Source organism: Setaria viridis, chromosome 1, assembly GCF_005286985.2.
Source record: "Setaria viridis chromosome 1, Setaria_viridis_v4.0, whole genome shotgun sequence".
In the NCBI taxonomy this organism is placed as follows: Eukaryota; Viridiplantae; Streptophyta; class Magnoliopsida; order Poales; family Poaceae; genus Setaria; species Setaria viridis.
This window is the reverse complement of record NC_048263.2, coordinates 2,490,867-2,518,464: the sequence shown is the minus strand read 5'-3', so window position 1 is coordinate 2,518,464 and position 27,598 is coordinate 2,490,867. Positions and strand designations below refer to the sequence as shown.

At 46.0% G+C, this 27,598-nt stretch overlaps 3 protein-coding genes across 11 annotated transcripts; 2 read left to right on the top strand and 1 right to left on the bottom strand.

Annotated features, from left to right (window-relative positions):
* Positions 1–1,270: 1,270 nt before the first annotated feature.
* Positions 1,271–6,091, top strand: LOC117841918 (monosaccharide-sensing protein 2). 2 transcript variants are annotated; one of them, XM_034722251.2, is made up of 7 exons: positions 1,271–1,460; positions 1,713–1,934; positions 2,039–2,140; positions 2,552–3,118; positions 3,845–4,809; positions 5,043–5,230; positions 5,337–6,091. In XM_034722251.2, exons 3-7 carry the CDS (start codon positions 2,062–2,064, stop codon positions 5,773–5,775), a joined length of 2,238 nt encoding a protein of 745 aa, XP_034578142.1. In that variant the 5' UTR covers positions 1,271–1,460; positions 1,713–1,934; positions 2,039–2,061; the 3' UTR covers positions 5,776–6,091. The 2 variants fall into 2 exon arrangements, with proteins under 2 accessions (XP_034578142.1, XP_034578147.1); XM_034722256.2 differs by lacking the exon at positions 1,271–1,460 and having other exon boundaries at positions 1,551–1,934.
* A 627-nt stretch (positions 6,092–6,718) lies between these two features.
* LOC117841902 (kinesin-like protein KIN-14D) lies at positions 6,719–13,492 on the bottom strand. 3 transcript variants are annotated; one of them, XM_034722250.2, is made up of 18 exons: positions 13,319–13,492; positions 13,040–13,211; positions 12,788–12,912; positions 12,592–12,675; positions 12,421–12,498; positions 12,257–12,349; positions 10,749–11,960; positions 10,573–10,654; positions 10,379–10,474; positions 10,099–10,278; positions 9,882–9,988; positions 9,608–9,786; positions 9,150–9,314; positions 8,825–9,078; positions 8,579–8,742; positions 7,930–8,369; positions 7,690–7,790; positions 6,719–7,103 (listed from the first exon to the last, which is right to left on the bottom strand). In XM_034722250.2, the coding sequence occupies exons 1-18, from the start codon at positions 13,355–13,357 to the stop codon at positions 7,021–7,023; spliced, it is 3,654 nt and encodes a 1,217-aa protein (XP_034578141.2). In that variant the 5' UTR covers positions 13,358–13,492; the 3' UTR covers positions 6,719–7,020. The 3 variants fall into 3 exon arrangements, with proteins under 3 accessions (XP_034578141.2, XP_072150733.1, XP_072150741.1); XM_072294632.1 differs by having other exon boundaries at positions 6,719–7,094; XM_072294640.1 differs by lacking the exons at positions 12,592–12,675; positions 12,788–12,912; positions 13,040–13,211; positions 13,319–13,492 and having other exon boundaries at positions 12,257–12,330; positions 12,421–12,458.
* A 2,892-nt stretch (positions 13,493–16,384) lies between these two features.
* LOC117851832 (uncharacterized) lies at positions 16,385–26,261 on the top strand. Of its 6 annotated transcripts, none has more exons than XM_034733758.2 (3): positions 16,385–17,877; positions 21,968–22,072; positions 22,154–26,261. In XM_034733758.2, exon 3 carries the CDS (start codon positions 25,121–25,123, stop codon positions 26,042–26,044), a length of 924 nt encoding a protein of 307 aa, XP_034589649.1. In that variant the 5' UTR covers positions 16,385–17,877; positions 21,968–22,072; positions 22,154–25,120; the 3' UTR covers positions 26,045–26,261. The 6 variants fall into 6 exon arrangements, with proteins under 6 accessions (XP_034589649.1, XP_034589659.1, XP_034589642.1 ...); XM_034733768.2 differs by having other exon boundaries at positions 22,151–26,261; XM_034733751.2 differs by having other exon boundaries at positions 18,983–22,072.
* The last annotated feature ends 1,337 nt before the right edge of the window (positions 26,262–27,598 follow it).

Genomic DNA, 27,598 nt, shown 5'->3' with positions numbered 1-27,598 from the left:
CCAAGAGTGGCTGCTGCTCTCACTCTCTATTGCTGCGGAATCGTACGCCAGTGTTCTCAAGTTATTAATGTTCAAAGATGTTCTCAAGTTGCTGCATTGCATCCCCTCCCACCAAAAAAAAATTGAATTTCACGAGGCTTTGTGATCCAGGTGTTGGAAAATTCTTCTTTTTTTTTAAAAAAAGGAAAATTCTAGCTTCTTTGGAACAATGCCATTTATTCCATATCTTGTGAAAAGCCTCGCTACCAACAAAATTGCGTGTCTTCTCTCCCTACTTGACAGTCATGAGCCTGTTCGGCTGGACTTATAAGCCGGTTGAAAAGCTAAAACGACTGATTTGTTGTGAGAGAAAAACACTGTTCGGTGGCTGATAAGCCGGCTGATAAGCTGAAGTGAACAGGCTGCATACTCGTTTTATCTACAAGGCGTATTTTGTTTCGCTAGGTCATTCTTTCTTTAGAAAAGCATTTTTTACTGTGAATCTAACAACATAAAATTTGTGCCAAAAGTAGGTTGGTTTATATAAAATCATTCATTGTTTCTTTCCAGTGCAGTTAGCATACATCATAACTTTGTACTGAAATTAAAAATTTACCAGCAAAATTTTCTACCGTTGTTGATCCCTGTCATCCCACATCATACCGGCGCAGCTAGATTTTTCTGGATGCCAAGACATGGACATTTAACGTTTGAGTAAACCCGGACGTCACACTCCACGCCTCCAGCTGTGCGTATGATTCCCCCTGCCTTTTGACGGCCGGAAGCAGCGGAGCGTCGTTTCGCAACAAACCAAATCAAACCAACCGTGAATTTCTGTCAGCTTCCTCTCGCCGGTTTTTAAAAACTCCCTCGGGCGTTTTGTCCATTCCGCAGCTCAGCCACGATCTGGAAGGGGATGTTGGAGGGCAAGTACATTGGTGTCGTCTAATATACGGTCTCATGCATTGACACGTAATCTTAAGACGATTTAACAGGCAACCTGTACAATAGGTTGTTCTATAAGTTGTCTGGTAGTGATATATAATTCCTTAATTTGTGCATAAGAAAAATAAAATATTATGAGTTGCATGGTAACAATAACTCGTACAATGATTGTTAAGTTGTCTCGTAATCCTACAATTTAGCTCATGAGGTGGTTGTTTCGCGAAGCAACGAGCTCGCTCTCTCTCCTTCACATCATCAAAAATCCTACGTGGCAACGACACGAGAGCCAGCGGCACGCCATCCACCTCTTCCCGTGCGCCGGAGGAAAAACAAGCCCGAGTTCCAGGGGATTCCATGGGATCGCAACAGTCCAGCGGCTGACAGATCGGTTCCGGCTGGTTGGTTCCCTTTCCCTGGCAGATCGCTTGGCAGTTGGCACGACGCCGGCTTCAAAATCAGATCGCGTGCCTGTGCATGTGCTCCTGCTCGCAAGGGGGCAGAGAGAGATCGGTGGCGGCTACTGCGCCGCTAGAAAGGTGGGTTCTCGAGGGGATCTCGCCGCCGGTCGCGGAAAGACCGGGTTTTTTTTTTGTTTCTGTTTCTGTTTCTCCCTCCCTTGTTTCTCGGTGGCGGCGGCGGCGGTGGCGCGGCCGCGCTTCGCTGTTGCATTTTCTTTGATTGTTATTGTTACCGGTTACCACCTGTTTGGCGTCGCCCTCGTGCCATCTCCATGTGGCGTCGGGGCACTTGCTCCGCCTCCCGCTGAGCCGTTTTGTCCTCATTCGCAGGGGACCCTGGTCGCCTGCTGCTTCTTCTACTACTACCCCCCCATCTCCCTCCTATTCTATTGCGAGCCGGCGGCAGGGAGGAGGAGGGAGCACAGACGTCGACTGGGGAGCGGCTCTTGGCCCCCATTAGAGCCGCCCGTCGCCCCTGATCTGGACCGGAGGCCTCCGCTCCTCCCATCACTTCTTGGTTGCCTTCGGCCGTCTTGTTCTTCTTCTTGAGAGGTAAGGCGCTCGAACTCTGAGAATTGCGTTATCTCCCCTGTGCTGTGGTGGTTGCTTGCTTCGATGCGCTCGTCCTGAGTTGTGTCTCGCGGTGGGGGTTGCAGGGGCCGTTGTTTGGAGGGCCAAGATGTCGGGGGCAGTGCTCGTCGCAATCGCCGCCTCCATCGGCAACCTGCTGCAGGGGTGGGACAATGCCACCATTGCAGGTAAATCTCGTGCTCTCCGTAGATCGGTTTTACCAGGCATCTACATGCTGCTGCTCAGTCTGGTGTAGTCGTGGTTATATTTCTGCCAGATCTTTAGTTCCTCGGGAGCTCGGATCGGATGTTGCTTGGTACTAGTTATCAGATCATGTGTAGTATTCCATAGAAGTAGAAGTGCTTGACAGAATTTCTGTTGGTTGCTATTTTATTCTCAGAGAAACTTTATCCTAGCTTTGTTAATTAAGAAAAATATTCCTAGAATTTTCCCCAGAACTGTAATGATAGTAGCTTTCTTCTGCTTGATCTGCAAGAACCGTTCAATTCTCAGTTATTTGATGCCCAACTATTACCTTTTGCAATGTTTAGTCCTGAAAATATCGGTGGGGCCATTGACAATACAATTATTTTCTCCAGGTGCTGTTTTGTACATAAAGAAGGAATTCAACTTGCAAAGCGAGCCCACTGTGGAGGGGCTGATTGTGGCCATGTCACTCATTGGCGCAACTATCATCACCACATTCTCCGGGCCAGTATCGGACTTGATTGGCCGCCGCCCTATGCTCATCCTCTCTTCAATTCTGTACTTCTGCAGCAGCCTCATCATGCTATGGTCCCCTAATGTCTATGTCCTGCTGCTGGCACGTCTCGTGGATGGATTCGGTATCGGCTTGGCTGTCACGCTCGTGCCTTTGTACATTTCAGAAACAGCCCCTCCAGAGATCAGAGGTTTGCTGAATACACTGCCACAGTTCAGTGGTTCAGGAGGAATGTTCTTGTCATACTGCATGGTGTTTGGGATGTCGCTATTGCCATCACCTGATTGGAGAATTATGCTTGGGGTGCTTGCCATACCTTCATTGTTTTTCTTTGGATTGACGATATTCTATCTGCCTGAATCCCCAAGATGGCTGGTCAGCAAAGGGCGGATGGCAGAGGCAAAGAAGGTGTTGCAAAAATTACGTGGGAAAGACGATGTCTCAAGTACGTTTCGCTAAAAAATTGATTTTCATTTCACTTAAGAGTTCTAGTGAGGCTAGTTGTTGCTCTCTAGTAATACTGAATTGTTGGTTGATTTCAGAAGTGGTATGCGTTCACACTATGTTGAATGGTATAGAATTCTAGATTTTTCTTGTCAATAAAAAAAACAGTTAATACTCGCAGAATGATGATTGCATAACATTTAACCATAGGTGCTTGAAGAGCAAAATTGTTTCAGTTTGCTTGACATCTTATTTGTATTTTAAATTTTATGTATAGTTATTTTATGGTGACGTACGTATTAAGCATGTCAGAAAAAAGTGTATTACATTCTTCTTTTGCTCTTTTAGTAAGTGCATTGACAGCACTGTGGCTAATAGATGCAACTAGAGTTCTTCACATTGTATAATCTGCTAATTTTGGAAAGTTATACAAGTTGATTATGGTATCATCTTTAAAGATGAAAGGTTCATGTCTGACTAATAAGACGAATACAGTTCAGACCGTCAATATTGATTAGAGCCAAAGGCAGCAAGCAAGTTGTTTCACTATAGCTGATTGGTGTTTCCTATAAATGATTTATTAATAATTAGAGTGTGGGCTGAAAACCTGAGACTTGGCTACTTCTATCCAGCCCATATTTTAGTTTCTGCTTTATTCATATTTATTTATTCCATTGTGGCATCAACAGTGAGGTCATGCGATAATTTCATGTATGCAATTTCGCAGGTGAAATGGCCCTTCTTGTTGAAGGGTTGGAGGTTGGAGGAGACACCTCCATTGAAGAGTATATCATCGGCCCTGCCACTGAGCCAGCTGATGATCATGTTGCTGATGGTGATAAGGAACATATCACACTTTATGGGCCTGAAGAAGGACAATCATGGATTGCTCGACCTTCCAAGGGACCCAGCATGCTTGGAAGTGTGCTTTCTCTCGCATCTCGTCATGGAAGCATGGTGAACCAGAGTGTACCCCTTATGGATCCGATCGTCACACTTTTTGGGAGTGTCCATGAGAACATGCCTCAAGCTGGAGGAAGTATGAGGAGCACACTGTTTCCAAACTTTGGAAGTATGTTCAGCGTCACAGATCAGCATACCAAAAATGAGCAGTGGGATGAAGAGAATCTTCACAGGGATGACGAGGAGTATGCATCTGATGGTGCAGGAGGTGACTATGAAGACAACGTCCACAGCCCATTGCTGTCCAGGCAGACTACAAGTGCAGAAGGTAAGGACATTGCACACCATGGTCACCGTGGAAGTTCTTTGAGCATGAGAAGGCCAAGCCTCCTGGGGGAGGGTGGGGAGGGTGTGAGCAGCACTGGTATTGGTGGGGGATGGCAGCTTGCATGGAAATGGTCAGAGCGAGAAGGTGAGGATGGTAAGAAGGAAGGTGGTTTCAAAAGAATCTACCTGCACCAAGAGGGAGTTCCTGGCTCGAGAAGGGGCTCGATTGTTTCACTCCCTGGTGGAGGCGATGTTCCTGAGGGTGGCGAGTTCATACATGCTGCTGCTTTGGTAAGCCAGCCAGCACTTTACTCAAAGGATCTTACAGAGCGGCGTATGTCTGGTCCTGCCATGATTCACCCATCTGAGGCAGCTGCCAAAGGCCCAAGCTGGAAAGATTTATTTGAACCTGGTGTGAGGCGTGCCTTGTTAGTCGGTGTTGGAATTCAGATCCTTCAACAGGTAGAGCTAATTTAATCACTTTCGCTTGTTATCTTATAGAACCATCCTGCGCTATTTATACCCAAACAAATAAAAAAAGGAAGAAATTAACTTTCAAGTAATGAATTCAACCATAAGTCTTATAGAAATATTCGTCATATTCTGTTTTGGGTTGTTCTAATATTGATAGCTTAATAAGTAAGATTATTAACTGAGCTTAAAAATAGCCTACTAACTTTGTTTCTCATGTTTAGTTTGCTGGAATAAACGGGGTTCTCTACTACACCCCACAAATTCTTGAACAAGCTGGTGTGGCAGTTCTTCTTTCCAATCTTGGTCTCAGCTCGGCATCAGCATCCATCTTGATCAGCTCTCTCACTACCTTATTGATGCTTCCTAGCATTGGTTTAGCCATGAGACTTATGGATCTTTCTGGAAGAAGGTAACTTGTTTATTTTCATTGCATAGTCTTAGTATTATCCCTTACCAGAAATTTGCAAAATGTGCCCCAAGGAGCATTATATGATACATCACTTCCCTTTCTGCAGGTTTCTGCTGCTAGGCACAATTCCAATCTTGATTGCATCTTTAGTTGTCCTGGTTATATCCAATGTTGTCGACTTGGGTACAGTGCCCCATGCTGCGCTCTCCACAGTCAGTGTCATCATCTATTTCTGCTGCTTCGTCATGGGCTTTGGACCCATCCCCAACATTCTATGTGCAGAGATTTTTCCAACTAGGGTTCGCGGCCTCTGCATTGCCATCTGCGCGTTGACATTTTGGATTGGAGACATCATTGTCACCTACAGCCTTCCTGTGATGCTCAATGCTATTGGTCTAGCAGGCGTCTTTGGCATATACGCAGTTGTCTGCATGATCTCCTTTGTCTTCGTCTTCCTTAAGGTCCCTGAGACAAAGGGCATGCCCCTTGAGGTCATCAGTGAGTTCTTTGCGGTTGGTGCGAAGCAGGCAGCTGCAAAGGCCTAATTCCTTTGGCAGCTCTTCTTGCAACTTTTGTGCTGTGAATTGCAAACTTGAAGGGATCTCGCCAAGATGTTTGGGAGACTTTTATGAGATGGAAACAGACAACTGCTGATGCTCCGTAAGCGACACCGAGAGTTCATCAATGGCACAGCAGCTGTTAAGTAGGCAAATTCGATGTCATCTACCATCAGTTGTTTATTAGTAAAGTATTAGGCATGCTGTTCAGCTGTGGTTGTTGGTAGAGATATTTAGACTAAAGTTAATGATCAGATTCAGTGGTATTATATTTAAGTCCCAATAAAGTAAATACAGTTTTGCATATCCTCTTGTCAGCTTTTGTACCGTTCAATTTTGTATTACTTGCTAGAAATTGGATGGCCTATGGTGGCATGCGATATTAAATTTAAGATATTGTTGTAATACATGCTACTATGTTTTCCTCCTATCTCCTACTAAAGCACTGAAAGGGCTCCATGATTTTGAAGGCCTACTGATAATCAAGAAGCATGTCACACACCCAGCTCTACCTGGAGCGGGATTATGTTTCAGGCGCACTGAAATATTTGTTGGTAATTGTATAGCTATGAAGCTATAATGAACCCTTCTATTGCATGGTGTTTACTCTCGTGCTCGTTTGCAATTAGAAGATTTTTGAAGTGGTTTTCACTTATACTAACCCCTTCTCTATGTTTCGTTTAAAAAAAAAACGTCTCTACCTGATCCATTTAGCTCATGGCCTAAGCACAGATACTACAATTGCTAAATTTGGTGGATTAGATTTGTCAGGACCAAATCATCTGTGCATTATGGAGAACTGTTGAGAACAAAAAAAAGGATCATCTATTGAGCCTTCAGAAAAATAACTGAATTTAGTTAAGTGTAATAGATTTGCATTGCATTGGTAAAATTGTAGGGACTTGAACACTTTGTGAAGAACAGTCAAGACTAGCATTCAATTTGATTTCGAATTCCTTCACCGTTTCTACTAACACATTCAACAAAGGCATCTCACATAGTAACATGCTAACGTCCCATAGTGATACACAATACATGCTTTACAGATGATATACTCACTACAAAGATGAAAAAACAACAGCGACCTATCCATCTCAGATACAAAAATTCACAAATTCACTATAACCAACAATATATCATGCCAGGAAGAAAATCCTTTCCAAAAGAACTATACAAAAACAAAAAATAACTGAAAAGTGGTTTGTCCGAATCATCAGTGTCTTCACTCTTGACCTATGGTACTCGTTTTGAAGTGCTGCTAGCTCTTGCTGGGGGAGTTGCTTGAGTGGTGGTACTTCTTCGCACACCTGTTGCCACTGGGAATCATACAAAATAAGACGTAGTAATAGCAAAGTAGCATGTGCATATGAGACAACGTGCACTTAGAAAAATTAAACCACACACAGAATATGGGACTTGAATTCCGGGAGTGATAATCAAGAACGGCGTGACAACTATTCTTTGTTTAGTTTTCTGTGAGTTGTTCAAGAGTCGCAGACATTTACAAGAAATTCAATGGAATTGTATCCGATTACTAGACTAGATTGGCTGCATCAAGAGTTGGTAAGTTACATTGCATATTATAGATAATAATTCTTTCATGGCCTGTTTTATTCACTCATTATGAATAGCCTAATGCAACTTGGTCAAGATGATCACGGTATTTGTCAATACAAACGAAGAGTATAGTCAAATCCATGTACAAACAAATGTCTCCCTCCATAGGTATATGTTTGGTATATTCTATGAACATTCTCATATTCAGATAACAAGTTAATCATCTGTAGAACTATTGAGTCGGAGTCGGACTAAGATCCATTTAACTGAAACATCAGCTCCTTCAGCTTCGCATTCTCAGAAAACGAAGCTATTAATACGAGTGCAAACTTACAGGTATCTTACCTGAAGATCTAGGTGCAGAAGGATCTCTTGGTTTAGGCCGCATGCTTGCTGGGCCTACTTTTGGGACTGTTAGCTTCTGGACTCGATTTATTGCTTTGGCTCTACATGAGAAAGAATGAACAAGTTACAGATAACAACCAGGCCATGGAAACCATTTACGGCAGAATTTCTACGAGCGAAGATTTCAAATGAGCAAAAATATTATCAAGTCCAAGACTATAAAGAACTAGAAATACTCACAACCGCTCTTTTCCAGCACTAGATGTTTTCTCTTGTTCTTGGTCCAAAATGTTGTTCACTGAACTGCCAGTTTCTGCACCTGCTGATATACCGCCATCTGATACATCACTTAACCTTCCATCTGAATCAACATCACCAAGGGCAGAAACCTCAGGATTAGCGGAGCTGTGACCCAGCTGTTGGTTTTCATCAGTAGAGAGCAGGGACCCAGCTTCAGAATGCCTGTCACTGGTGTCAGAGAAGTTGTCAAAATTGGAAGCAGCCCCACTGCCAAAGCTTGCCACCTTTCCTAGGGATGTCATGCCTGGAGAAGAGGATGAATGCTTCAACAGGGAGTCACCATGTTTCGTGGGCTTCAGTCGAGAGTTGCTACTATTGACTAGTTGCAGCCGATCAATTTCATCATCCTTCTTTGAAATGGTATCCTTGAGCAGTGCAAGCTGCAAGGTGAAACATTAGATGTCAGTATGTTTCCTTGGGGATCAAATTCAATTTCCTAGAAATAACAAAATTTTGAACATGGCATTCTTGATTTCTTTGCAGATTTAAAAATAAAAGTCATTATGTTCACATGTTCCATATACCGTTTCATATCGATCTCCCTAGAATGGATATAATAAGTGAAGGAAAAGAGAAAAAAAAAGGTTACCTGATCCATTAGTTCTCTGACATCCTTTCCCTCCTTATTGGTCCTTGCAACACCTAGTTCCACCCCAGATACACGTTCAGCAAATTTCAGTGTACTTAAAGTCTCTGTGTACGACAACACATCTGGGTTGACTTGCACAAACATTAGGGTCTTTGCATGCCCACCTACACATGGGAACTTTTTTTGTCAACAAACTATTTACAATTATGATGTAATGCAAACTGAATTTCTAGCAAAGAAGATCACCCAAAGAAGTTTGTAAGACTTGTGTAAGCTTGCTATTTCTGTATGGTACATGAGCATTCTTTTGTGACAAAGAAAATATAACATCCCCGAGAGCCGCCAAAGACTTGTTAATGTGCTGTGCTTCTTTGAGCCTGTCTCCTGTAACCGCAGATCGGTCCACCCTTTCACTTCCAGCAAGGTCGACAAGGTGCAGAGCGCCACGCAAAGTGTTTCCGGTTTTCAAATCCTGGCCTTGTACATGGATGGTCACAACACTGCACAAGGGGAAAAAAATGATAAGAAGGTTTCTTTATACAGAAAAAGATAAGCAGCACAAATAACTAACCTGTGAGACCTGCTGCTTCTCTCATTCAAGGCTGTTGCACTCATGGATCTATTGTTGTGCCCTGTTTGCATTAGCTCAATAACATGAGAAGTCGAATTAACAGGACACATTGTTGCATCAGGAACTGCGAGTCCATTGGGCTGGGTGGTATTCTGGATCCCTAGTGTGTGCTAGTTAAGGAAAATGAAGGGTTTGTTACATCACTTCAGTCAGCAAGAAGCAAAGGATTGAACCCCTACACACAATGTGATGACAATAGAATCTGAAAAAGGATAGAAATAGTGTAACCAACTAAACTATGCAAGTTTTTATATAGTATGACTTAAGGAAACTATAATGCATGATCATAGCATAAGTGAGCTAATAGCAGTTAAGGACTTCAGGACTTGCATAGAAAACATGTATTGTTCCATTAAATGGAAAGCTATACTGAAACAAGTCTTGAATAAGAAGGATATTTCTTCTGTGAACCACCACTACCAAGAAGATCACGGATTTGCTCATTGTAGATCTCAACCATTTGAACACCAAGTTCATACTTAATTGTGTCTTGCCGATCATGGGAGATATTGAAAAGGTCATTTAGTGCTCGATAATTGACACCCCATTCCTTCTCAGTTGCGTTTTCAGGTCCCATCTGAGCAATTCATTAAAACAAGGTAATGTGAATATGTCCTCCATTGCAGAGGAATCCAAACAGACAGAAAGACTTCAGTCCTGATAACTTCATACCATAGTATATGTTTTTCCTGATCCAGTTTGACCATATGCGAAAATGCAAACGTTGTAGCCATCAAGAACAGATCTAATTAGTGGTTGGATATCTTTGAAGACCATATCTGTAAAAGACAAGGATAAGAAAACAAATGTATACCTAATAAATTCAACAGCAGATAATTTGTTAGTTAAAAAACAGCAGATAATTGTTAGACTCCATTATCATGAGCACCTTGTGTAGTCGTAGGGCCAAAAACTTTGTTGAATGTGAAATTCTTGCCTCCTTCCTTTCCTTTCTTTGTAGGGTTTGATAAAACCAGTTCACCGTTCTCGCCAATATATTCAACTGAAGTGGACTTCTCATCCTCCCAGGGTCGAAAAGGTCTTATCCGGCAATAAACTCTGATATTTCCTGTTCAAAGATACTATGTTAAGCTACTATTTTTTGCTTGCATAATATTTAATACAGATAACCAGACAAAAAGAACTACTGATGCAGTTCAAATAGGAACCTTTCAGTTCTTGGATCTCATTGAATAATTTTCTATTATCTGCAAGAGCTGCATGATATTTTTCCGCAGCATTTGTGACCACCTTAAGGTTTTGTCCTGTTGAAAATTAAATTAAAATTTTAGTGCTGGCCTATTTGTGAAAAAAAACACTAAGATAATATAGGCCATAATTAGTGACATGGCTTCAATCTCACCAAGGCCAGCTAGTTCTTCAAACCATCTTTTTTGACAATTTAGGATTTCATGCCTAATGGAAACAGAAGATAGCCTCAAATCCTGATGAAACAGAGCACTGCTCACTTAAGTTCAGAATACATATATTCACCAAAGAGCTAAAGGAAAAAAGAAAAGAAAGTGGTCTGAATAATACCTGAGCATTCTTTACTTGCAAACCCACAAAATTGTCTACCACTATTTGCTTCTCCTTCCAAAATTGGATTGTAGATTGGGCTGATTCCTCAAGTTCTCTTCTCCGCTTGGTAGAATCTTCCAACATAAGCTCTATTTCTTTTATCCTCTGTTCCAACTCCTTATTTACTTTGGCAGCTTTGGTCTCTAGTTGCTGACTATGTGCCTCATGCAACTTTTTGGTTGCCTCAAGTTCTTGCCTGAGTTTCAAAATTATATTTTCATTCATTTCCTTGTCTGTGAGAAGCTTAACTACATCTCCCTTCTTAGATTCTAACAATTTGCAGCTCTCCTCATGTGATGACCTTAATGATTCCAAGTCCTGCTTAAGTTTCATAATTGTATTGCTATAATCCTCCTTCTCTTTCATTAGCCTATTTATGCCACCCTTCTCCTCTATTGACCTGTCTGCATCTTCACCTGATGCCTGTTTTCTGTCTTCAACATTGTCTTTCTTTGTGTCAGTTTTATCTTCTTTCTCTTTCATCAATCTAATCACATCCTCCTTCTCTTTCAGCAACTTAGTAATATCTTCCTTCTCCATAGTTAACCTAGCAAGGGCATCATTGTTCTCCTTGATCAACCTATCTCTGTCATCATCTATTGCTTGCTTCCTATCACTAACCTCAACACCAGCTAAGTTGACCATATCTTCCTTTTCCTTCATTAATCTAATTATATCTTCCTTCTCCTTCAACGAACTAATCATTTCTTCCTTTTCTTTTGTCAACTGAATTACAATAGCATCCTTTTCCTTAAGTAACCTATCTTTGCTCTCATCTGTTGTTTGCTGTGTATCTTCAACTGTGACATCTTTCACATTAAACATGTCTTCCTTCTCCTTCATTAGCATAATTATATCCTCCTTGTCCTTCAATAACCGCACCATGTCTTCATTCTCTTTTGTCAATCTAACTACAGTATCATCCTTCTCCTTAAGTAACCTATCCACCTTGTCATTATTCAAGTTGCCTGTGTCTTCCTTCACCTTCAACAATCTGACCATATCTTCCTTTTCCTTCAGCAGCCTGATCATATCTTCCTTCTCTTTAAGCAACCTAATCATATCTTCCTTTTCTTTCATCAATCTTACCAAGTCTTCCTCGTACTGCATTAATCTAGCCATATCATCCTCTGCTAGTTGCCCCTTGCCTTCAAGTTTGTCTCTCTCCACCTGCATAATACAAGTGGACTTCCATGAATTGAATTGTTCAATTGAGGCTTAAGCAATACTTGTTCAAATGAATTGCTTGCCGTTATTCGCACTGAGCGAAGAGAGAACTCAGTAATCTCTGCTATTATTTTTAAGCTCCTATTGAAAAATGGAGTTTACCAGTACCCCCATTGTCTCATTATTTAACCATTTGATGGTGATACCAGGATTTTGAAAAGAAAAACACGCTAGTGTATAAAACTATGGCAAATGTGATTTATACAAATAACTGGCCCAGAGAAGGTACAAGAATGTACATGTGTTTGCCCACTTGCCCCACAAGCCAGGGCTTCTAGCACTCTTATCCTTGACTGATACTTCTCTTCGCGAGCTTTAATCAGGTTATTTTGCTGCATACAAGTAAGAAATCACATAGGACAAATCCAGTGGCACAACAAAGACAAACAGTTACGTATCTTACATTTCGTATATGCCCAGCCTGAGTAGAAATACGCCTTTCAATCTCCACTATGACCTTCCTCAGAAGGCAAGCAGTGCGCTACAATGAATTTAACATTCATTTATACAAGGAAAGGTGTTACCACATATAGCACTATATCCTCTTAGATGTGGAAAGAACAAAACGACCTACATAAGGTATTTGTCCATTCTTCCTCTCGATGCTCTCATCAAGGATGCTGTTCGCAACACCCAAAAGTGACTGGGTGGGAGCATTCTGCAAAGATACGTTATGCAGTCAATATTTTTAGCATGGCAAGTTGGCACCAAAGGACAAAACAAAGCCCCTCTGTTTATTTTTTGTGCGAAGATTGCTGCACGGCACTTACCTCCAAGCTGGAGGATTTCATCAAGTCTGAAATTTTGCAACCAGGTAGATCAGAATATCCTTGTTTCGGCTGAAACACCCGTGACGGCGAATATGCATCGGCTCCAAAGGAGGGAGAGTACGGCTCTGAAAGCAAGTATATAACAGAAAGATATGTTTGAACCAGCAATTTGTACACCTATTCTGTAAATGAGCAGTTGCCATTGCCATAACACTGTCGCAACGACGAGTATAATAAGACATTATTGTTTACCTGACATGATGGGGCTCGAGAGTACCCTTTGCAGCTTGGATTCCATGTTCCTCCGACCTCCTTCGCTGTCACACCTGGTGAGGAAGGCAGAGCTGCGGTGGTCTTCGCCGAGGCGCGATGAGAACCTGTCCTTTAGAGCGAGAATGCAGGTGACGACAGCTGACAGTTCCCCCTGGAAGGACCGGATGAATTGCCGCCAGCGTCAATAGCGAAGGAAACAAATTCAATGCCGCGGCATTGATGAGGAGGAGGAAGAAAGGCAGCCTAATTAGTAGTTACCCTCTCGAGGTCGTAGGCGCTGAAGGTTGGCACGCCCATCCGCTCGACGGCAGCGCGGAACCTGCCGACGTTGTCCGAGGCCGCGTCGTCCAGCAGCGCGCCCGGCAGCAGCCGGCGCAGGAGCGCGCAGAGCAGCCTGCCATTGGCGAGCGCGGCGCGCAGGTCGTCGTCGGTGGCCTGCGGCGGCGGCGGCAGCGGCACGTCCGGGAACAGGGAGCGCAGCCACCCGACGGCGTCCGCCCGCCGCCTCGCTGCGCGCGGCAACCAACCATCAGCAACCGATCAGCGGACGGATTCTTAACCCCGAAACGAATCAATCAAGAAATGCTCATCATTACATACATGGGTCTGGCGGCGCGGCATTGGGGTCGCGGAGGGACATGGGGGAGGTGGTGAAACGAAGCGGCGGGGACGGCCGCGCGGGGAATTTAAGGGCGGCGCCATGGGCGCGGGCGAGGGTGTGAGGACGGGAGGGAATGGGGCGCGCGGGAGGCGCGGAGGCCGTGGCCGCGTCTGTGTACGCCTACTCCTCTTCCTTCCGTCAACCTTCGGTCCTCTCTCGGATCCGGCTATTTTTGGGTGGCGGGGCGGAGACAGCTCCGGCGGAGAGCGCGAGCTGGAGCAGGAGCCGGGAGGCGCAGTAGGGACTGGGGAGGGGAGGTTGGACGGAGTGGTTTGGCGCCACATGGTGCCCCGCGCGACGGCAAGCGGGGACCAAACCGACGACGGTCGCGGTCTCGCCGTCGGGAGAAATTTGATATTTCGCCATCATCAAAAGCGGGGTTTCGCTGGATTGCCCTTCCGCAAATGGTTTTGCCAAAACTCCCGCTACAATAATGCCTTTTCACCCATTTCTAACATCTTTCGTAATTTCTAGCTTCTCAGGCCACATGAACGGACCAGCATACCCCTGTCTCCTTCGTCTCGATCTGTTCTCTCCCTCATCTTCTTGCCGCCGGGCTCCACGCGCATCAGCGCCGCTCGTGAAGCGCCGCCACTCCAGCCTGGCTCGCCAAACTGCACCAGAAGCCGACGCCGCTGATGTGGCCCGATCCAGAGCACGTCGCCCTGACTCCGACCGTGGTGGATACGGACGAGGCCTGGCGCATCTTGCCCCAATCTCCGCCTGCTTTTCTCGATGATTAGCTTGCATGTTTCGTCAGATCGAACTACTCGTCGGCGAGCTGGGTTGTGGACGCTCGCGGCAGTGCAGCTTTGCTTGCTTGCACTTAGCAATCCGTGTGAATAAATGGGTTAGTATTGCTTGGATAAACGATCAGCAGCCACTAGCAAGAGGATCGCATCTCCCGTTGATCCCTCCCCTCTCCAACAATCAAGAGCCAGCATCGTTGAATCCTCTCCATTTTTTTTTCTTTTTTTCCCTCGAGCCAAATTGCAGCACACAAGCATCATATCGAGCAGCAGCAACCACATGCCGCACGCCCTTCGTGGCTGCAGACGGCATGGCCCCCGCAGCAGCCTTGCGGCTGGCGAGGTCGAGGGCTGGCTTGCTGCGTGGGACTTGCAGGGCACGGTGGTGGCCGCCGGCATCGCGGGCTTGCGCGGCTTGGGGCGTGGTAGCATCGGCGGCGGGGTGAAGACGCAGACAGAGGTGGAGGCAAAGGGCAATTAGGGAACTTCCAGTGAGAAAATAAGTGCAAATGATTAAATGAACACGAAAATAGAGAATAAGGCATTGTAGCGGGAGACCCAGTTTCATAATGGCATTTTGGCGAAACCCATTTGCGGGATTATAGCAAATGTCTCCGCCGTCGACGGTGAGGCGGCCGCGGCGGCTCCCCGCACCGCCGTCTGGGCCGATGCGGACCGCCTCGCGGCCTCAGGCCGCACGCATATGTGTGTGTCCCCTCCTGCTGGAGCCCATGACTTGGCCCGCAGGATAACTTGTCAATTTGGGCCGTTCGCCCATGATGACTCGGCCCAGAAGGAGTTTCGGTCGTTTGTCCTCCGCGGCTCCGCGCGGGCCAGCCCGTTCTGTAAGCTGACTGTTGTGTTCATCGCACACACGGCCCAGAAGAAGCACAGGAGCAGAATGTTGTGTAAAGAAAAAGGTTTACCACACTGCAGTTCATGTCTATCTTTTTTATATACTCCGTCCGTTCCAAATTATAGAACATTTTAATCTTTTTAGGTTCATAAATATTATTATGCATCTAGGTATGTCTATAATTTGGAACGGAGGAGTAATTTTTAGTGAGGAGAATACCATCTACTACTCCCTCCGTCCTAAATTACTATTCATTTTGCTTTTCTGGACATGTATCTAGTGTAGAAAAGCTAAAATGAATAGTGATTTAGGACGGATGGAGTAGCTCTGTATAAATTCAAGGAAGGAAAAAAAAATGTCAACCTAGGTTAAACCACAAAAGCAAAATAACCGCCAGATTCGAAATTCGACACCCACTATTTTTCGAAAGATTGTTATTTCAGTTATTATACGCTGAGAGGATCGTCCGAGAGGCCTGAGATTATGAGCGCGAACAGGATCTCGTGATGGTAAGGTTCGATCCGGGCGCCGCCGGGGGTCGAAGTCGAAGGCGCTGCAAACGCAAGTACCAGCCAGCTGCATTCATCATGCGCTGAAGCTCTACGTGCCCTTTGCAAGCAGAGCAGAGCTCAGTAAATGTGGTCACGGGTCAGCGGCTGCGAGCCTGTAAATCCTGCGCAGCGCAGCACCGTGAGCCGTCAGATGCGCTTTGACTGTGCTGCACCCGGCTCTGCTCTGCTGTGGCTGCCCTTTTGGACTCGGAGGGGTCCAGGTCCAGCCCAGGAGGACACATGAGATCATCCTTTGGTGTTAAACCTATGACGGAGCAGCTTCATTGTTTACTGTTACTTGTTTAGTGACTAATGCAAGCGTGCAGGTCCGTCCAGCGGTCGGATCCAGCATTGTTTATCCTCATCTTGCAAAAAAATGCGTAAAGTGAGGACCAATGGTGGTCACCCTTGGATGATGAGTGATTGACAACGTTGTGTTGGTTTGATGTTTCTCTTGGCTTGTGATGTGCAGGTGTAGGATGCGACGTGACGGTCGACGACGTGCGGTGAAGGTCAAGCGAAAGGTTCATGCCGATGGACCAAGGGCGGTGAAGGATGAACGCGAGTAGGCTTGGACCGATGGACCCGAGGAGTCCGGGCGAAGTCACGGGCGGTCCACATGGTGCACGGAATGGCGAGAGGGCATGACAGGACGGAGACGGCGTCGGTCGAGTCAAGCGGGAGGCTTGGCGGAGGCCGGACACGCGTCAATGGACGGTTTGGGTGGTTTGGGCCTCAAAACCACCGCGCAGGCAGGTTTCCCGGTTTGGGCCTCAAAACCGGGGGCGAGCCCGGTGCGGCCGGAGCTTCGAGAAGGAGGGCACGTGGCGTCATCGCGAAGCTTGCGTCGAGGCGAAGCAAAGTCGTGAAGGCGGCGTGTCCGTCCGATGCACAGATAAAAACTTGGACCAAAATGCCCCTGCGTGGGTAGTTATCTTAGTTGTAGCTGTAGGGGTAGTATAGTCTTTCGTCCTGGACTATAAATAGGGATTGGGGGCTGGTTATTTCAGCACCTCTTTGCTTAGCAACTCATTATCTATTTGCTTAGAGGCTAGTCATGTGCTTAAAGTGAGAGGAGAGAGGGGGATTAGGGAGTGATTACTCTTTTCTCTTGATTTCTTCATCTTTAGTGGGTGGATGAAGGGAGGAGGCTAGTCCTCATCTTGTATAGAAGATGTTCTCGTGATTTAGCTTTATTTGTTGTCTCAAATCGTGCTAAATCTTTGATTCCCGAGCGTTTTTCTTTTTCCCTATTTTCGGAACTATTTTTGGGGATTTTTCGTTCATCATGTTTGAGCCCGAATCTTGTGAGATTGGTTGAAGGGAAATGTTGCTAGGACCTTGGAGAACATTCGTGATATGATCTCCTTTCAAATCCCTCACGAATCCGGCTTGATTTTGAGTTTTTCCCAAATCGCGTTCTTGAGTTAGGGTTTCGGTTTTCTCTAAAATCCATGATGGATACTTGAGCTTTTTGAGATCTTTCTCATGGATCTATTCGCACTTGTGGTTGCGCATCTATAGCTCAAGTTTTGTCTCGATTCATGGAATTTTGAGGGAGTATTTTTAGTTTGAAGTTTAAGTGGTGTTCGTGGTGTTCTTGTTTCTCTCTGTCTGTTCGTGCGCAGGAAGAAGCGCAGCAGCAATCGATCGCACAGGCACGCGGGGCGCACGTGCAAGTTGCAGCAGCGAGCGGGCCGTCAGCTGCTAGGCGGACCAGCCCAGCACGCTACTCCTAGCGGTCCAGTCCAGCACGGGCCAGAGCAAGTGCAGCTAGCGCAGGAGCTTGCGGCGGCCCAAGCAGGTGCTCGTGGCCCAGGCAACAAGGTAGAGCAGCAGCCCAGCTTGCACATACGCTGGCCCAAGCTTCAAGGCAGCACTAGCAGGCCAAGCCCATGTGAAGTAGCAGCACACAAGGTGACCCACGCGAGGTGCACAGGCCGAACAAGCTCCCAGGCTGATTCACGTGAACAAGTCCTGCCTCATTTTGTGACACCACTGTGAGTTCAAGTTTTCTCTATTTTTAATTCTTGGAATTAGTGAGTCATCTTGCGTCACTTGCTTAGCTTTTAATTAGTTGTCTCTTTTGCTAATCAAGTCTAACTATTAATTATTTTGCTCTCTCATTTGCTAATCACGCCTAGCACTTTAAATTATTATTTCTTTTTTCTTAGTTGACGGATTAGCTAGGAGTGATCTGGTTAATTGTATTTTGAGCAAACTTGTTAGAGTAATTTCATGTCTTGCTTCCGTTATGTCTTGAGCGTGTCAAATCGTTCCTAGGGTGAGCCTGTCACGAGTTGACTTGCGTCATCTTGACGATACAACGCGCAGTGTGCTGTGGGGTTGCGTTTGGGACATAGGCCTTATTCTCATTAAGAATTTTTATAGGCTCCCATTCACCCCCCCTCTGGTCGCCCTTTCGGTCCTTCATAAAGTTTTAACGCTTTCGGTTCTTTATCCTCAACTTGCGTCCTTGGCAGCCAGAATTATGTAAAGCAGCATGCATGGAAGGGTTAGTGTGTGTGTGTGTGTAAATAAGTGTCTGAAAGGGTTAGAGATGATTGTGCAGCAGGAGAGCTTATCCGGTTATCCCCGTCCTGTATAGTACTGTGCCTGACGAGGCAGGCCTCCCTCCTTCCCTTTGCTCTGTCACCAAGCCTACTGCTGCTGCCCTTCTCCAAAGCTTAAAGCACACATGAATTGGATATCTGATAATCTGAAGGATCCTCCACATGCCCCGCCAAAAAAGGACCATCTTTTCTCAGCTACTAGTAGTATCACACTACTATATAGCTAGTCCGTAGCTGATTAAAAACAAAACGCATGGCATGGCCGCCTGCCTACCTGCTGGGTGCTGGCTGCTGCAACCGGAAAGCGGCGCTCGCTGCATTCGTTTACTACGGCGACCTGGTAGTGGTAGCTCGCGGTGGCCCAACAGCCGGTTTATTAAACTAAGCTAGCAGAGCTCCATCAGCTGCCATGGCGTCCTACTCATGCAGCACTATAGTTGCAGCCGACTGGTGTGGTACTGGCGTCGCTGTCGTCGTGGCTAGCTTTCCCTTCCGTTGGAGAAAAGGCGAAGCTCATATGCCTTTGCTGCAGAGCGTAGGACATGGAAAAGCCTGGAGAGATTGTGCAGCGGATACTACACAGGGATGGATATGCCTCTGCCGCTTTCTGGCTCTGACGACCGATGCTGTACATGCTGTGAGGCGACAAGCAGGAGGATCGTTGCTCTTGCGCATCTCAGCCGGCCGGCCAGCCGAGCAACGATGCATGGGTTTCTACTGCTGATCTTTATGATGATGTTCACAGTGTTTCCCGGACAAGAAGCAGAGAAGAAGTGCAGTGCATTATCTGGGGGAGCCAAAGGAAGCGAAACAAAAAGCAGCTCATCTGCTCATACATCTTTGTAATAATTGCAATGATGGTTGTTTGAAATACTTGTATATACTGATTGCAGCAACCAATAATTCAGAGACCAACCAACGCAAGGACCCCAACTTATCTGCGGCATGCACCATGATTTGCCACACCATTATCCGGATGATAATAGTAATAATATAATACGCCAAGAAAAAGATAAAAAAAAGGCCCCCCAGGCTAGTGAAACCAAGTGCTCCAGCTTTAAGTAAGCACTATTCGGTGTGACGGTGTCTCGGGGACAAAGCAGCAGCCAGCAGGGACTCAAAGGGCCAATATAAAAACTTAGCAAATATCTTTGCTGTGGCCAGTAGTGGATTTGCAGGCCTCAAAGTTTTTGTCATATTCGATTGTGCGCTAAATAAGGACTGAATATTGTAAGCAGCAGCCCACAAGTGTTAGTTAGGAACCTAGCTAGGTCCATCTATCATGCACCCATATTTGTCATACTTAGTACAATCTGGGAGACTGATGGAGGGCTGCTTGACAGAACATTTTAGAAAGAACGACGATGCATGGTAGCATCACAACGAAACCTTCAAGACTTGGTCAAAAACTTCAAGACTTTGACGGCCAGTAACTTCTAAATAATTTACCTTTCAAACATGAAAGTCATGTTTGTAGGTTTGCGTACCCTTTCATAGTCGCATATATCTGTTTGCAAAATATATCATAATAGAAAATAGCAGCCAAACACACATACATTATTCGATATGTGGTTGGTTGGTGTTGGAGTTGTCGTTTTTGTATTTATCTCTGTTTACTCCACTAGTTCATCAACTCGTGCTCCCGCACGGGTTAATAATTTTAAAATTAGATTCCCTAGCTAATAATCAAAACTATTTATCTGTGATTCGTTTATTTATTTCATATTCTTACAATACTCTAGTTTTGTTTTATTTTAATTGGTAATTACTCTATAAATTATTTCATCTAGATTGGTACTTTTTTTCAACTTACAACGGACCTCCATACTTTGCGTTTAACAGTGAAAATCAATATTTTTTCATCGTTTGCTTCCATACATGTATAAGGTCACGGTGACACACATCATACATATATACTTGAACTTTGTATTCCTATATTACAACAACAGAAATAGGTAATTTAGAATCATATATTTGTTTACTTTTGGATATTTCTATACAATGAACATGCAAATCATTAGATTAAACTTAGGTGCTTATTTTAGGTTATTTTTAATAATGACATACGTGGTATTTTAGATACAAATTTAGAAAGACATTTTAAGATATTTTTACAATGACGTGTATGGATAATTTAGACAAAGATTTTGGATTACTATAAATTATTTTTTTATAATGCGAAGGTGTGTAATTTAGATATCAATTTAGGGTTTATTATATTTTCTAAAAAATTACCCACCTATGCCATTATAACAATTACCCCCATAAGCCATCAGAATATTTTCACAATAATAGTGGTGGGTAATTTTTTAGGAAATATAATAGATCAATGGCTATGATTATTAGAGTCTACACGACTAATACCTAGATGTTTCTTGAATTTTGTTAGAATTTTCTACTGTGTCTTGTGAAAATTAATGCGCGGTCTCCAATTTTTTTTAAAATAAGGGCATATAGCCTACTATCAAAATATTTACCTTGAGCTCTCTCTCATTTATTAAATATTCTAACACAATACTTATATAGATATATAACTATTATCTTCAATCGATTGTGATATATTTTATCTAGTAATTACTCTACAACGTTTTCATTCACATTTAGAATCTTTCTTCTTGCGCTTAAATTTGTTTAATGGACTCTAAATTTGAGCTATATTTTAACATAAAAAATCTATATTCTCATCACTTCCTTTACATATTTATAAATGGTGACACACATCATGTGTGTATATTTTAATTATTTTTTTATATAAATAGTGTAAGCTGTAAGCATAGATAATTTAAAATTATATATTGATGTAACTCTAGGTATATTTTTAATGAAGGTGATTTGGATTCAAATTTTCAATAATGGCATATGTGGGTGATTTAGATACAATTAGTTTTTATAATGTTAGTGCTGGGCAATTTAGATATAACTTTAATGGATTATTTTAAATTATTTTTTATAATGGCATAGGTGGGTAATATTTTAGAAAATATAATAGGTCCAAGGCTATGATGATTAAGCCTAGAGAATTGATGGCTAGATGTTTTGCATTTTTGAGAGAATTTATAGGATTTATCTCTTTTTCTAGAGTGTCCACCTAGGATTCCTAGGTGGCTTCATGTGTAGGCTTCTAAAGGAACCTCCAATTAGTAATACCAATTAGTAATAGTAAGATTGACCAGTAGTTTAATAATTAGCATTTCGACTTCACTTACGAAAAAGAAAAAATTAGTGGTCCCTTGAATTTATGTCATTTTTATTTTTTTAGAATTATAAATTTTGCTACATATCTAACCATAAAGTATATATCTAGAAAAATTAAAACGAGCTATAATTTAGGACGATGGAAGTAGCATATATCAAGCTGGCATTAACCTTCCATGATTTTTTTCGCACCAATGTGGAAAACCTGTGTCGTTTCTCATCGATCTCCCACCGTCGATGCCGGTCGCGATCGCATTAGCTTCCGCAGCTGGTGCCGGTTGGCGAATAATGGTTGCCTTGCCTTGTTCCTTGTTCACTGCAGCAAAGGCGACGAGCGAGCGAGCGGCCGGCCATGCACGCCAATCATGCACACAAGTTTTCGCCACACGACGACGACGACGCTTTTGCAACCATCGCCTTTAAGCAGGTCCTTATCCGACGAGAAGTGGCACTGCTTTTTCCAGCAACGGTTTTTCTAATCCTCTCCTTCTCTTTCTCTTTCTAGCAGTAGTGGCCTTCGTTTCTACGCATGGTTTTTGGATCGATGGCCCAGGAACGCCTCGGCTTTTCCGGGGGCTTTCACGGCAGGGCCGGCCGCACGCGTGGCACACGAGAGCGTGATCAGGTGAGGGCAGGCGACTGGCAGTGGCAGTATCATATTTGTCACCACTCGTGGCCGCCGCGTATTATTGTTTGCTCCATGCTTAATCCCTAAGAAACTAGCTGCGCCTAGAGTTTTTCTTTGCGTGCTTGCATTGCATGGGGTTTTTGCTGAAAGGAGGATCCGTTTTTCTGGCCTGGCCTTTTAACAAGTGGCCGTTTGAGCAAAGTGTACAACATGTAGCAAAGGAGTTGTGGTTGTATGGGCTCAGGAATACCAGCCGCAGAAAGACTAGCGATCAAGAGTAATACTGGGTGACCTTTGTGGTGACCAATAAGTAGTGTACTCTGTGGGCTCAAAATGTTAATCCTGAAGGGATACGATTTAAGCAGATACAGTGGGTCATTATTCAGTTATACTAGATACATGCAAATGGGCATTAACATGTGCAATCCTTTTTCTTGAATTTTTTGAACGGTACGTGTTCGGCAAATGTTTACCATTGATTAAGCATGACAAATTTTCGCGAATGGAATTGGGCATTGGACGTTAACCTACAGTGTGGATCAAAATTGCAATCTGTAATGACTTCTTTAACAATATGTCTGCAATGACTTTGTTCAGTGAATTCAGTGTTCATCTCACTCCAATCAGCAGCAACTTTTTTCCAAGGAAAACTTTAGGTAATGCCTCAGGGACCCTGCCTGTGCCTGCTACGTGGATCATACAAAGCGTGCTTCTTTGAACGACAAGTGTCCTTATCCATAACTGAGTTTATGTTGAACGGGTTCAAGTCTGATGACACGTATGGTTATCCTGGACTCGTGCCACGTAGCCCGATCACAAAGCAAGTAGGGCATGCAATGAATGAAGTGATAGGGGGACGGACGGCACTTTGCTGCTTTCCTCTGACAATGCATATCGCTCTGGGGAAGTCTTCAAACTTCCAAGCATGGACCTCAAAGACACTATCTTGGACGTGTAGGTCAAGAAAGAACACCTGATCTCGTTATCTCCAAAGACTAATAGTAGTTAGGCAGGTATAGAACTTTGTGGCATCGGCTCATTTTCAAACAGATGAAGACTAAATGGTGCCCCTTTTTTTCTTTCTTCACCAAGACAATGTTTTTGAATTAACACTTAATGCTGCTTAAAGCTCCACTCCGTTTGTAGCAAGTAAAAAAAACTTAGAAAGTGTTCCACATGTACTGCATTGGTTTGGCGTAAGCCAAAACATTTGAAAACACATTTAATTTAACTGAAGTCCGCCATGTCAACTCGTTGCCGGTGATTTCAACAAGTTTTGGAGAAAGTTGATGCTCCGCCCTCTGGTGGTGATGTTTGACAACAAACGGTTACCAATGGACACGTAGCAAACTTCATCGATAGTGCCCCTAATAATTGCATTATAGCGACGCGTTTAATAAGAGTTGTCCACTCCCGTATATTTATTCCGAGATGATGTTCATCTGCCGAGACATGTTTTTAAGCTTATTGCTCGGCAAACTCGGACATACGCTTCATGCTTCACTAGTAGGGACGCGATCATGTATCTAATTGGAAGCAAATCCTCTCACTTTCTAGCCTTTAAATTTGAGTCACTGACATGTGAGCACAAGTCTCCACGTCAGCGACAGACACAAAGTCAGGGGAGCCTCATCCATCTAATCGGTAATTCTCTTGATTTGAAATCCATATTTGTTTCATTCGGTCAGCCGAATAGCCTAGAACAAAAGAGAACATGCACCCTACTCATTAGGCATCTCTTGAGCAATTACATTTACGTCTATGTAGACGGTCTAATGCATTACCATATAAACGTGAGATAATTTAGTTGTATATTAAGTTGTCTCATGCATAGTAACTACACAGTCATTTAATTTGTGCATAGAAAAAAAATTGTGAACTGTGTGGCAACAACAGCTCGTATACACGTAAAAAAGGTTATATTGTAGTCCTAGATTTTAGGTTGCCTTACGAAACAATCACATCATTCTTTCACCTCTCCCTTTCCATCATCAAAAATCATATATGAAATTGCATGAGAAACAGCCTATAAAACAGATCACATGTACTGCACAAATCTCATAAGGTTTGCATATAATCACCTCATTCGAAATGGTAAGACAATAGCTATGTCTCCCTCTCTTTTTTCTTTCTTTCTCCTTTTTTTTAAAAAAAAACAGACATCATATAAGTCGTCGAAAAACATGTACATCTCATGAGAGAAAGTCCCCTGGTTTCTTTGCCTACAACCTGGAGCCATGTATGCAGCTGAAGCTCCAAACGATGAGATGCGAAGCATCTTTATGGTTTCATCAATGTCCAGAGAAACAGGCGAGCAGTAGCCATGGCTGAAAGCCTGAAACTGAATCGCAAAGGCAAAACCGAAGCAGGCAAGCAGCAGCAAACCGGGAGGGCACCCATCCAAGCGCCCTGCCCCACAGTCCCACACCACACCTGCAAAGGGCGCCTGGTCTCCCCTTGGGATTGGATGGAGTCATGGAGATGGACCCTGTCCAAGCAATGCAATAATGCAGAGCCGCCACCACCCAACCCAACCATTTGCCTTCTTCCTCCTCCCTTTTGGACCCAGACCGCGGCAACAAGAAAACAAACAATCGCTGGCTGCTGCTGCTGCCGCTTAGCGGACGGATCGGATTACCCACTGTGATTAGCGTCGGAGGCCCCCATCCTTTTCCGGGGCTTTAAATACCTGTCCCCGCGCCACCTTCCTCTCCAACTCCAACCAGACAGGATAGTTCCACATCCACATCGATAGCCACAGCCACAAGGGCTCAGCTAGCTTCAAGTACTCGCCGACGAAGCCGGAGCGGAGGGAGAGGGAGGGAGAGAAGAGCGGAAGCAACAGGAATGGCTGCCGGGAAGCATCAGCCGCAGCAGGGCGTGGTGGCGCCGGCGGCGGAGCCCGGGGTGGCGCGGCGGCTGTGGCGGGTGGTGCGCGCCGTGCTGTACATGCTGCGGCGGGGCCTGCCGTCGGGCCGCAAGCTCGCCATGGACCTCCACCTCCTCCTCCACCGCGGCAAGATCGCGGGGAGGGCGCTCGGCGAGCTCTTCCTCGCCTTCCACCACGGCCACGGCCACGGCCGCCACGCCGCCGCCTTCTCCTACGCCGGCGCCGGCTCCGGCGCGGGGGGCGCCGGGCCCTTCTCGTGCCGCGCGCTCGACCCGAGCCTCGCGGTCCACGAGCCCGCGCCGCGGGGCCGGCGCGAGGTCGAGTTCAGCTGCAGCAACACCCCCTCGTCCGCGGCCAACACCGGGGGCCTCGGCCTGGGCCTCCTCGGCGCCGGCAAGCGCCGCCGCCGGGGCAGCCGCAAGGATCACGCCGACGGCGGCGGGTACCTTCAGCAGCAGTACTGCAGCTACTACGACGCGGCCGAGGTGGCCCGCGTGTTCGAGATGCTGAACGACGACGACGGCGGCCAGTACCGTCTCTTCACCGACGACGGCGAGGCCGCGGCGGCGTCCGCCGCCACCTCCGCGACCGCGACGCCGTCACCCACGCGGCTGCTGTACTGGGCGGCGGTCGCCCGCGGCAGCCCCGCGCCGAGGAGCAGGGCGACGCCGCGCCTCGCGGACTCGCCGGCGGCGGACGGCGCCGGGGTGGACCGGCAGGCGGACGAGTTCATCCGGCGGTTCTACGAGCAGCTACGCGCGCAGAGGAGCGCCGCGTCCACCCCGGACTACTACAGCTACACCACTGCCGCTGCCGCCGGAGCCAGCCCCTACACCACCCCGCGCGCTCGGCGGCCCGTCGTCGCCGCGGGCATCGCTTGATGAGCAGCCTCGACCCTCGAGCCAACCAGCTAGCACTGCTCGCCGGGCGCGGCCGCGGGCTGGCCGGCCGATGAGCAACGAAGACGCCGCCGCCGTTTGTGTTAGGCTTAGGCCACGCTGCATGAGATGAGCCCCCTGCTTGTACACCGCGACACCGTGTCACCATGTTCCCTTCACGTGTTTTCTACTCGAAACTAGCTTGCTCTTCCCTTTTTTTTTTTCCCCTCCAAGCTGATGATGGACACAGGTTTTTGCTGTGGTTGCTCTTACTATATGATGATGATGATTGTCTCCCAAAACCTTGGTTGCTCCTCTTAATTAGTACACTAGGTAGTAATTTACACTACAAAATTACTATACTAGTAGGTGATGAACAGATAATTATACGAGTAACATTATCCTGTATACGATCAGCAGTGGTGTACGTGTACGTTTGCAAGTGGATAGGAGAGGGGTTTGGTTCTTGGGAGTAGGTTGATGCGGAGGACTGGAAGTAAAGGTAGGGGCAACCGGGCAAGGACAGAGTCCAGCAATTTGGTTGGGATTTTGCGCGGTACAGCGGGCAGTGGCTTTTAGTACGTTGGGTGTGGTGTGTCGGCTCGGCCCGGCTGGTACACCGATTTCCGTAGCCCCGGAATCATACCGTCATATCCACTGGTCCTTGTTTATGGTTGTTGCAGCCTGTGTTGACCAAGCACAAGCACAAAAAGCTGATCATCAAGCTAGGACTGGTAGCTGCTGCTAGTACTGACCGGGGAATTTTGGGTAGGTTCCGGATTTCGTCCGGACGGGAAGCGTGAGATGCTAGGCAAATCTGTTGCATGCAATGGAAAGGATTTGTTGGTGATTAAGTTTCAGCGAGCTCTCCTTTTCAAAAAAAAAAAAAAACAGTTTCAGCCCGAGTGTCAATTTTCAAAGGTGTTTGAGGAAATGTCAGTGAATCAGGGAAAAAGACGTCCAGCCCCGCGTCACCCCAAGGCGACTTGGGCGGTGGCGCCACCCTCACCTAGCGCCGCTCGCCCCTCCCCTCCAACTTGCCGTTGCCGGAGCTCCCGCCGGCAGAAGCCCGTCTGGCCGTGATGAGGGCAGCGGCGGGCATCTCCTCCTCCTCCTCCTCCTCCTCCTCCTCCTCCTCCTCCTCCTCCACATCCTCCCCCATCCTTTCCTGCTGATGCTGTGTGAGCTGACCGTGGCGGCCGTCGCCCTTGGGCTGGAGGTGCGCGGATCCGCTACCTGCATGCTCGGATCTTGCACCTCCTAAGCTTTTGGGGCCTCCCCTGCCGATGCATCCCCCCCCCCCCAACGAAGCCCCCTCCTCCCACTCCACTGCCTATGGATGCTGCCGGTGGCGGCCAAAGCCTCTAGGCTTGTGATGCTCAGATTCGGCACCGCCCATGCCGTTGGGGCCTTCCCTAGCGGATCCATGGAGGGTGCTGGTGGGAACTCGCCTCGTCGGGCCAAGCTTCACTAAGCTGCTGCTGCTTCGTCGGCTCACCGGGTTGGGCCTCCACCTCATCGGCGAGGCCCTGCTGCTGCCCTGCATCGACCTGCGGC